Source organism: Procambarus clarkii, chromosome 28 (assembly GCF_040958095.1).
Source record: "Procambarus clarkii isolate CNS0578487 chromosome 28, FALCON_Pclarkii_2.0, whole genome shotgun sequence".
Classification (NCBI taxonomy): domain Eukaryota; kingdom Metazoa; phylum Arthropoda; class Malacostraca; order Decapoda; family Cambaridae; genus Procambarus; species Procambarus clarkii.
Window position 1 is genome coordinate 12,072,271 of NC_091177.1, and position 11,972 is coordinate 12,084,242.

The following is an 11,972-nucleotide window of genomic DNA, read 5'->3' on the forward strand; positions in this document are numbered from 1 at the left end:
ACTCACCTAATTGAACTCACCTAGTTGTGCTTGCAGGGGTTGAGCTCTGGCTCTTTGGTTCCGCCTCTCAACTGTCAAATCAACTGGTGTATAGATTCCTGAGCCTACTGGGCTCTATCATATCTACATTTGAAACTGTTTATGGAGTCGCCCTCCACCATATGGGAGGCGTTCTCACATGTGTATGTGTGTATATATGTATGTGTGTGTTTATGCATATGTGTGCTTGTATGTATGCGTGTTTTAACGTCAGTGCATGTGAGCGCCTAACTTCCCAAGAAGAACGCATGTTTGAGTGTATAACCCACACAATCTCTCTTTCTCTCTCTCTCTCTCTCTCTCTCTCTCTCTCTCTCTCTCTCTCTCTCTCTCTCTCTCTCTCTCTCTCTCTCTTCTCTCTCTCTCTCTCTCTCTCTCTCTCTCTCTCTCTCTCTCTCTCTCTCTCTCTCTCTCTCTCTCTCTCTCTCTCTCTCTCTCTCTCTCTCTCTCTCTCTCTCTCTCTCTCTCTCTCTCTCTCTCTCTCTCTCTCTCTCTCTCTCTCTCTCTCTCTCTCTCTCTCTCTCTCTCTCTCTCTCTCTCTCTCTACCTCTAACTATTCATTCATTAAATCTTTTCCGTCTTTTCAGTAATATGACCATAATTGTTTCGCTTCCCAAATAATGTCAAAAAATGTAAATATCGACAAGAAAATTTTACTTCAGCGCCAAAATCATTCCCGAATCAAAATCAGACAGAAACATCTGGCCTCGGAGACGTTGATGTTAAAGGGGAAAAAAACAAGATCAAAATAAAACTGAACTAGAATGCTGCTTGGCTAAGCTCCTCCACATCACGCGAGCATCTGTCATCAATCATCATTTCGTGGCTCTTCCCTGGTCCGTAATCTCTGCAGTCCATTCTTCTGCCTCTTCCTTGACAGTCTTTCTATATGCTTTCTGTCTATCTTTCTCTGTCTTTCCCGACATTATTTCCTTCTTGATCTTCTTGCCATTTTAAGCAGGTTTTTTTTTTTTGCTATTCAGTAATCATTCCTGGTCCCTGATACGGCTCCTCCCAGCATAATTCAGTAGTCTGCCCAGCTTGGTGCCTGATAATCGCTTTTTAACACCATCCTGCAGCAGTGATCATTCCTACACTCCACCACTACCATTATATAGCTGGGATCATTCTTGGATTCGCCATTAACATTCTGGTTGTTAACCACTTGGCGGGCTCCCAACACTTAAGTGGCAGCCAGTGCGAGTCATTCCTCCTCGTTAATATTATGCGAGTCACTCCACCTGATCAGTATCCTGCGAGTCACTCCACCTGGTCAGTATCCTACGAGTCACTCCACCTGGTCAGTATCCTACTAGTCACTCCACCTGGTCAGTATCCTACGAGTCACTCCATCTGGTCAGTATCCTGCGAGTCACTCCACCTGGTCAGTATCCTGCGAGTCACTCCACCTGGTCAGTATCATGCGAGTCACTCCACCTGGTCAGTATCCTGCGAGTCACTCCACCTAACCAGTATTCTACGAGTCACTCCACCTGGTCAGTATCCTGCGAGTCACTCCACCTGACCAGTATTCTACGAGTCACTCCACCTGGTCAGTATCCTACGAGTCACTCCACCTGACCAGTATCCTACGAGTCACTCCACCTGGTCAGTATCCTGCGAGTCACTCCACCTGACCAGTATCCTACGAGTCACTCCACCTGACCAGTATCCTACGAGTCACTCCACCTGGTCAGTATCCTGCGAGTCACTCCACCTGGTCAGTATCCTACGAGTCACTCCACCTGACCAGTATCCTACGAGTCACTCCACCTGGTCAGTATCCTGCGAGTCACTCCACCTGGTCAGTATCCTGCGAGTCACTCCACCTGGTCAGTATCCTGCGAGTCACTCCACCTGGTCAGTATCATGCGAGTCACTCCACCTGGCCAGTATCCTACGAGTCACTCCACTTGACCAGTATCCTACGAGTCACTCCACCTGGCCAGTATCCTGCGAGTCACTCCACCTGACCAGTATCCTACGAGTCACTCCACCTGGTCAGTATCCTACGAGTCACTCCACCTGGCCAGTATCCTACGAGTCACTCCACCTGGTCAGTATCCTGCGAGTCACTCCACCTGACCAGTATCCTACGAGTCACTCCACCTGACCAGTATCCTACGAGTCACTCCACCTGGTCAGTATCCTGCGAGTCACTCCACCTGGTCAGTATCCTACGAGTCACTCCACCTGACCAGTATCCTACGAGTCACTCCACCTGGTCAGTATCCTGCGAGTCACTCCACCTGGTCAGTATCCTGCGAGTCACTCCACCTGGTCAGTATCATGCGAGTCACTCCACCTGGCCAGTATCCTACGAGTCACTCCACTTGACCAGTATCCTACGAGTCACTCCACCTGGCCAGTATCCTGCGAGTCACTCCACCTGACCAGTATCCTACGAGTCACTCCACCTGGTCAGTATCCTACGAGTCACTCCACCTGGCCAGTATCCTACGAGTCACTCCACCTGGCCAATATCCTACGAGTCACTACACCTGGCCAGTATCCTACTAGTCACTCCACCTGGTCAGTATCCTACGAGTCACTCCACCTGGTCAGTATCCTACGAGTCACTCCACCTGACCAGTATCCTACGAGTCACTCCTGTACCGCCACTGAGCAATGAGCTGATTCCCAGCTAACTCGGCCAGCACACACATCTTGACATATTTTTTTCTCTCTGCCTGTTTTCTCATCCAAAGACTCGTCATCATTTGCTTAACTGTTCGCCCTGAAGCAGCACACTCACACATGCATATATGCATACGTTCACTATGCATATCAGAATGCATGTATGTATGTATGTATGTATGTATGTATGTATGTATGTATGTATGTATGTATGTATGTATGTATGTATGTATGTATGTATATGTTTATGTGGAGTCGTGATCAGGGAGCAAAAGCAATTGATACTTTATTTTAGACAGGACTGATGCAGTAGACAGTAGAGGTCGTAAATTAAGATTATTGTTTAATTCGGTTGGCAACTGAATTCGTAATCTTGTGATGCCCCTAAACGTAGAGGAGATGGAGCGGCTAGTATGCAGGCCGCGAGGTATGCTCTGCCTCTCCCTGAGTATATTCTGAAATTTGTATTTTAATCTTCAACGACGGTAAGTTAAGAATTATTCTCGCACGTAATCGACGAGAGTTATTTGATGGGATTACAACTGGAGGAGGCAAGATATGGCAGTCAACATAAGGTTTCTCAGGACAAGCCCCGTCCGCCCCGTCCGCAGGACAATCTCGGCAGTGTTGTGAAAATTGTGTGTAAATTACATTGAAATGTCTGGACTACGCAAAACCGAGAAAAATCTAATGGATATTGTTATTTGGGAGCATCTCTTCGTATCCTCTTTTATACAACTAGCTCGGGTACCCGGCGTTGTTTTGGACACGAAGGCCACATCTTCACTATGCGTTATCTTCACTACACAACCATCATCACTATATACTGTCTCCATCTCTGTCCCACTGGAGCAGGACGGTAGAGCGACAGTCTCCCTTCATGCAGGTCGGCGTTCAATCCCCGACCGTCCAAGTGGTTGGGCACCATATTCCATTTTTCCCTCCCCGCCCCCCTCTCCCCGTCCCATCCCAAATCCTTATTCTTATCCTGATCCCTTCCAAGTAGTCGTGGTGGCTTGGCGCTTTCCCTATGTCACCTTCACTGTGCACAACCTTCATACTTGCAGCCAGCTGTACTGACACCAAACGGGTCAGTTAACCTGCAGAGACAAGAATCCGGAGCTGCAGTTAACGCAGGAAATTCTATAATTGGAGACTCTCAAACGGGTGCTCAACTTTACCAATAAAGGTGCTAGCCGTTCAAAAGGCTTTGGAACATGCTCTTGCTGAACACCGGCAACACGCTATCATACGACACAATTACAAACGTAATGTAATTAATGCAAACGCTCAAACGTCAAGGTCGTCAGATACCTGTCAACTGGGTGCCAAGCAGTGTAGGAATATCAGGGAATGAAGAACATTGCAGATGAAACAGCAAAACTTGCAACAACTAAGAGAAGGAATGTAGACATTTACATAACAAAGAGTCTAGGCATAGATTACGAAAGTAACTAGAGCGATAGAGCAAAAAAAGACTACGTACAGTGACCATAACTCAATATATCAAGGGCTGACCCTGACACTCCTATGTCCGTCCCGACACCGGTCGCTGTGGGGTCTAATTGGGGCTACTCCCAAAACTACGGGATCACCATAGCCCGTGCTGTGGTGATTATATATAATATATATGATAATGAAATAATAGGAATATGAAAGGGTGAGTTAGTGGACAGTTAGAATAATGTGGGTGTTCGTAGCGTCGACCAGACCACACACTAGAAGATGAAGGGACGACCAGACCACACACTAGAAGATGAAGGGACGTTTCGGTCCGTCCTGGACCATTCTCAAGTCGATTGTCGACTTGAGAATCGCCCAGGACGGACCGAAACGTCGTCGTCCCTTCACCTTCTAGTGTGTGGTCTGGTCAACATACTTTAGCCACGTTATTGTGACTCATCGCCTGCATGTTCCTAGCGTCCTTGTGCACGGTATAACCACAATCAGGGCAGCAGCCCGGGCCCGAGGCTCTAAACTAGCAGGTTTATTACCCCCTGAAGGAGTGTAGCTCAGCGCTTATTGCTGGCCGTGTCGACGTATTTTGTGCGAGAGAGCAGCGGGAGGATATACCCAGGTCACGCAGCCTCTCTCAGACGCAGTGACACGGCACTAACGCAACTCTTCCCGCCCCGTTCCACTCCACTCTGACCCGCATGCGTGCCCGCCGACGTCCTCATGCTGCGCATTCTTGCCTCGGTGATCTGTTCGCTTTGTTGCGTCTTGTACACGTGCGTCCGCGCGTACATGCACGCACGTTGAGTTAATGAGGGGCATTGATGTCCAGAAACACTTCAAGATAAATCGAAGAAAAATCTGTGCACTATTTCACTATCAGAGCTGGGCTGAAAGTGGCAGGTGCAGTTCGATGTTAATGAACACAAATTCCTGGACTTGCGAAGTGACAGTGTCACCGTTTACCCAGTATATGGAGCATATTTGGGCATATCGAGATACAAAAAGGTACTCTTGAGTCATGCTTGACTGTGACTTTTGGAACCCCAGGAAGCAGAGAAGGTTTAGCCAAATTTTAGTCACCAATTTACAGCATTGACAATGATTCACTGTAGAAAATCCATCGTACGATTCATTGTAAACATTTCCCTCTCTTTCCACCTTGTCAATCCCTCTTTAAGTATTTTATACGTCAGTACCTTGTCTCCCCTCTCCCTTCTCCTTTCTAACGTGGTCAGGTTTAGTTCCTTCAGTCTGTCTTCGTACCTCATCCCTCGCAGCTCTGGGACGAGTCTCGTTGCAAACTTTTGCACCTTGGGGAGTTATATGTTATATTATGTGATTTTTAAGATGGGGCTCCACGTTGGGGCGGCATACTTTAAGACAGGTCTCACATATGCGGTATATAGTGATCTAAATGACACACACTCACACATGAAATTCTTGCGCGCGCGCGTGTGTGTGTGTGTGTGTGTACTCACCAAATTGTGCTTGCGGGGGTTGAGCTCTGGCTCTTTGGTCTCGCCTCTCAACCGTAAATCAACAGGTGTAAAGGTTCCTGAGCCTGTTGGGCTCTATCATATCTACATATGTGTGTGTGCGTGTGTACTCACCTAATTGTACTCACCTAATTGTGCTTGCGGGGGTTGAGCTCTGGCTCTTTGGTCCCGCCTCTCAACCGTCAATCAACTGGTGTACAGATTCCTGAGCCTATTGGGCTCTATCATATCTACATTTGAAACTGTGAATGGAGTCAGCCTCCACCACATCACTTCCTAATGCATTCCATTTGCTAACTACTCTGACACTGAAAAAGTTCTTTCTAACGTCTCTGTGGCTCATTTGGGTACTCAGCTTCCACCTGTGTCCCCTTGTTCGCGTCCCACCAGTGTTGAAAAGTTCGTCCTTGTTTACCCGGTCGATTCCCCTGAGGATTTTGTAGGTTGTGATCATGTCCCCCCTTACTCTTCTGTCTTCCAGTGTCGTGAGGTGCATTTCCCGCAGCCTTTCCTCATAACTCATGCCTCTTAGTTCTGGGACTAGTCTAGTAGCATACCTTTGGACTTTTTCCAGCTTCGTCTTGTGCTTGACAAGGTACGGGCTCCATGCTGGGGCCGCATACTCCAGGATTGGTCTTACATATGTGGTGTACAAGATTCTGAATGATTCCTTACACAGGTTCCTGAACGCCGTTCTGATGTTAGCCAGCCTCGCATATGCCGCAGACGTTATTCTCTTTATGTGGGCTTCAGGAGACAGGTTTGGTGTGATATCAACTCCTAGATCTTTCTCTCTGTCTGTTTCATTAAGTACTTCATCTCCTATTCTGTATCCTGTGCCTGGCCTCCTGTTTCCACTGCCTAGTTTCATTACTTTGCATTTACTCGGGTTGAACTTCAACAGCCATTTGTTGGACCATTCACTCAGTCTATCCAGGTCATCTTGTAGCCTCCTACTATCATCCTCTGTTTCAATCCTCCTCATAATTTTTGCATCGTCGGCAAACATTGAGAGGAACGAATCTATACCCTCTGGGAGATCATTTACATATACCAGAAACAGTATAGGTCCAAGGACTGACCCCTGCGGGACTCCACTTGTGACGTCACGCCAATCTGAGACCTCACCCCTCACACAGACTCGTTGTCTCCTGTTGCTTAGGTATTCCTCTATCCACCGGAGTACCTTCCCTCTCACTCCAGCCTGCATCTCCAACTTTCGCACTAGCCTCTTGTGTGGCACTGTATCAAAGGCTTTCTGACAATCCAAAAATATGCAGTCTGCCCACCCTTCTCTTTCTTGCCTTATTTTTGTTGCCTGGTCGTAGAATTCAAGTAACCCTGTGAGGCAGGACCTGCCATCCCTGAACCCATGTTGATGCTGTGTTACAAAGTTCCTTCGCTCCAGATGCTCCACTAGTTTTTTTCGCACAATCTTCTCCATCAGCTTGCATGGTATGCAGGTTAGGGACACTGGCCTGTAGTTCAGTGCCTCCTGTCTATCCCCTTTCTTGTATATCGGGACTACGTTAGCTGCTTTCCAAGTATCTGGCAGTTCCCCTGTTGCCAGTGATTTGTTATACACTATGGAGAGTGGTAGGCTCAGTTCTCTTGCTCCTTCCTTTAGAACCCAAGGGGAGATTCCATCTGGGCCTATAGCCTTCGTCACGTCCAACTCTAGTAAACACTTCCTTACTTCCCCACTGGTAATCTCAAACTCTTCCAGTGGTTCCTGGTTAGCTATTCCCTCACTTACCTCTGGAATTTCTCCTTGTTCTAAGGTGAAGACCTCCTGGAATTTCTTATTCAATTCCTCACACACTTCCTTGTCATTTGGAAGTGTGTGTGTGTGTGTGTGTGTGTGTGTGTGTGTGTGTGTGTGTGTGTGTGTGTGTGTGTGTGTGTGTGTGTGTGTGTGTGTGTGTGTGTGTATGTGTGTGCTTATCTACACGTCGGTGCGTCCTGTGTGTACCAATTTCCGAGAGAATTGAGTTCCACTGCAATTTTAACGTTGGCCCAAGAGTTGCCTTGTAATTTTGTTCATTAAACAAGGCGGCTGGAGAAATGCTGTTTACCTGTGGTGGCATGTTTCCTTTTTCACGTGCTCGTGCAAAAGGACTTCGAGTAAAAATTTATTGTACGTAGCTCGTACTACTGTGCACGCTGTCTTCCTCAAATACGTAGAAGTTGCACCAGTAACAGTAGCAGCGATACACACAGAGATCACACTAACGCGATGCATCAAATGAACTTCGGTTTCAACTCTTTTTTAACCCTGTCGTAGCTCAGTCGATTAAGGCAGTGTCTGGGATGCTCCCGGACGCAGGTTCGAATCCTCGTCACGGCCCTTGTGGATTTGTTCATTAGCAGTAATAATTGCATCAGTCCCCCCCCCCCTTACAGCAGCAGTAGCTGCAATGACAGCTACAGCAACATTAATGATGACGTATATGAAGAGAATTGAAGTACAAAGGGAACACAAATAAGGTTTTAAATATATTAACACAAGATAGAATACACAACAGTTCATTTCAACTTGAAGTGTTTAGATTAAGGGGAGACCTGGGTAAATACTGGTCTGGACTCAAGGTTGTTGTTTTATTGGACACATTTCTGGGCAACGTAATGAACGTGGGATGTCTGGAGTGTTTCGAGTGTAGGTTAGACATACTAATGACGTTGTTCTTTGCAGTTTATTATTTTCTTATATTCTCATGCTAGCACCAGAAGCCTCAGCAAACAGCAGGAGCCTCAGTGCAACAGCAGGAGCCTCAGTGCAACAGCAGGAGCCTCAGTGCAACAGCAGGAGTCTCATTGCAACAGCAGGAGCCTCAGTGCAACAGCAGGAGCCTCAGTGCAACAGCAGGAGCCTCAGTGCAACAGCAGGAGCCTCAGTGCAACAGCAGGAGCCTCAGTGCAACAGCAGGAGCCTCAGTGCAACAGCAGGAGCCTCAGTGCAACAGCAGGAGCCTCAGTGCAACAGCAGGAGCCTCCACACAACAGCAGGAGCCTCCACACAACAGCAGGAGCCTCAGTGCAAGAGCAGGAGCCTCAGTACAACAGCAGGAGCCTCCACACAACAGCAGGAACCTCTACACAACAGCAGGAGCCTCAGTACAACAGCAGGAGCCTCCACACAACAGCAGGAGCCTCTACACAACAGCAGGAGCCTCAGTGCAACAGCAGGAGCCTCCACACAACAGCAGGAGCCTCAGTGCAACAGCAGGAGCCTCCACACAACAGCAGGAGCCTCTACACAACAGCAGGAGCCTCAGTGCAACAGCAGGAGCCTCCACACAACAGCAGGAGCCTCAGTGCAACAGCAGGAGCCTCCACACAACAGCAGGAGCCTCAGTGCAACAGCAGGAGCCTCCACACAACAGCAGGAGTCTCAGTGCAACAGCAGGAGCCTCAATACAACAGCAGGAGTCTTAATACAACAGCAGGAGTCTCAGCGCAACAGCAGGAGCCTCCACACAACAGCAGGAGCCTCAATACAACAGCAGGAGCCTCCACACAACAGCAGGAGCTTCCACACAACAGCATGAGCCTCCACACAACAGCATGAGCCTCCACACAACAGCATGAGCCTCCACACAACAGCAGGAGCCTCCACACAACAGCAGGAGCCTCCACACAACAGCAGGAGCCTCCACACAACAGCAGGAGCCTCCACACAACAGCAGGAGCCTCAGTGCAACAGCAGGAGCCTCCACACAACAGCAGGAGCCTCAGTGCAACAGCAGGAGCCTCAATACAACAGCAGGAGCCTCAATACAACAGCAGGAGCCTCAGTGCAACATCAGGAGCCTCCACACAACAGCATGAGCCTCCACACAACAGCATGAGCCTCCACACAACAGCAGGAGCCTCCACACAACAGCAGGAGCCTCCACACAACAGCAGGAGCCTCCACACAACAGCAGGAGCCTCCACACAACAGCAGGAGCCTCCACACAACAGCAGGAGCCTCCACACAACAGCATGAGCCTCCACATAACAGCAGGAGCCTCCACACAACAGCAGGAGCCTCCACACAACAGCAGGAGCCTCCACACAACAGCAGGAGCCTCCACACAACAGCAGGAGCCTCCACACAACAGCAGGAGCCTCCACACAACAGCAGGAGCCTCCACACAACAGCAGGAGCCTCCACACAACAGCAGGAGCCTCCACACAACAGCAGGAGCCTCCACACAACAGCAGGAGCCTCCACACAACAGCAGGAGCCTCCACACAACAGCAGGAGCCTCCACACAACAGCAGGAGCCTCCACACAACAGCAGGAGCCTCCACACAACAGCAGGAACCTCAGCAAATCAGCAGGATTTATTTCCTCTGACTTCCCACTGAGGTCAAGGTGTAACCTGTACCGTAATGTGTAATTTAATAGTTGACCTCACTTGACCTCTAACTGACCGACCCGGGAAACGTCTTCGCTGATTTCACGAAAAGATCAAGGTTGAGGTGAGCCTATCATCGTTTGTAATTAGATAGTGACCTCCAATGACCCTAAATTGACTACCTCATACAATTTAAATACAGTCAAGGTGTTGTTTTAATCAAATATGGATTTATTTTAATAATATGATTATGCACTAAGGAAATAACACATAACAGGATTTTGTTCCTTTCACTGAAAAGAAAAACAAATTATCAAAGTAACTTAAACAGTATTTATTCTTTAAATGTTACATTATTTCATATATATGTGAGTGAAATAATGTATTCATCAATGCGTAGCGTAGCTAACCAGAAGAAGCAACACCTTTGATAATAACAAACAGCCATGAAGCACACACACACACACACACACACACACAAACACACAGAAGAAGGCAGAAACAAATGGGCAAAGTTTCTTTCACCCTGAATGCCCCTGTTACCTAGCAGTAAATAGGTACCTGGGAATTAGTCAGCTGTCACGGGCTGCTTCCTGGTGTGTGTGGTGTGGAAAAAAGTAGTTAGTAAACAGTTGATTGACAGTTGAGAGGCGGGCCGAAAGAGCAAAGCTCAACCCCCGCAAACACAACGAGGTGAATACACATACACACACACACACACACACACACACACACACAAGAAGGAATATAATAACCCATGGTTTAATAGACAGTGTCAGGAAGCAAAAATGGCCAGCAGGCGGGAGTGGAGGAAGTACAGAAGACAAAGAACAGAGGACAACAGAAGCAGATACAACAGAGCTAGGAACGATTACATTAACATAAGACGAACATCGGAAAGGGACTATGAGAACGATATTGCAATCAAAGCGAAAAAACAACCTAAGTTACTACACAGTCATATAAGAAGAAAAATGTCGGTGAACGACCAAGTGACAAGACTAAGGAAGACAGAGGGGGCATATACTGAAAGTGACAAGGAAATCTGCGAGGCACTGAATGCCAGTTTCCATGGAGTGTTCACTACCGAGCCTGAGCAGCTCCCATTGTTGGAAGGGGTTACCCTAGATGAAAGACTATCAGATATAGAGGTGACAGCAGAGGAGGTAATGAAACAGTTGACAACTCTAGATGCAACTAAAGCAGTTGGACCAGACAAAGTATCACCGTGGATACTAAAAGAAGCAGCACAGGCCCTCAGCGTGCCTCTGGCAATGATCTTTAATGAGTCACTTATGTCAGGAGAATTGCCCAGTTGCTGGAAGAAGGCAAATGTCGTGCCGATCTTCAAGAAAGGAGATAGGGAGGAGGCACTTAACTACAGACCTGTATCACTGACAAGCATCCCCTGTAAAATACTGGAAAGAATAATTAGGCTACGACTGGTTGCACACCTGGAGAACATTAGGTTTGTGAACAAACATCAACATGGGTTCTGGACAGGGAAATCGTGCCTAACAAACCTTCTGGAATTCTATGATAAAATAACGAGGATAAGACAGGACAGAGATGGTTGGGCAGACTGCATATTTCTGGACTGCCAAAAAGCCTTTGATACAGTACCGCACATGAGACTGCTGTTCAAGCTCGAGAGGCAGGCGGGGGTGGGGGGAAAGGTCCTAGAATGGATAAGGAACTACTTAACAGGAAGGAGCCAAAGAGTTACGGTAAGGGGCGAGAAGTCGGACTGGCGAACAGTAACAAGTGGAGTACCACAAGGATCGGTGCTGGGACCAATTCTATTTCTTGTATATGTTAACGACATGTTTACAGGCGTAGAGTCCTACATGTCGATGTTTGCGGATGATGCAAAGTTGATGAGAAGAGTTGTGACAGATGAGGATTGCAGGATCCTCCAAGAGGACCTGAACAGATTGCAGAGATGGTCAGAGAAATGGCTACTAGAATTTAACACGAGCAAATGGAAAGTTATGGAAAT

General features: G+C 47.8%; 1 protein-coding gene across 1 annotated transcript; it reads left to right on the forward strand.

The window, feature by feature from the left end:
* Nucleotides 1-8,344: 8,344 nt before the first annotated feature.
* LOC123755070 (streptococcal hemagglutinin-like) lies at nucleotides 8,345-9,178 on the forward strand. Its single transcript, XM_045737546.1, has one exon. It carries the CDS (start codon nucleotides 8,345-8,347, stop codon nucleotides 9,176-9,178), a length of 834 nt encoding a protein of 277 aa, XP_045593502.1.
* Nucleotides 9,179-11,972: the final 2,794 nt, after the last annotated feature.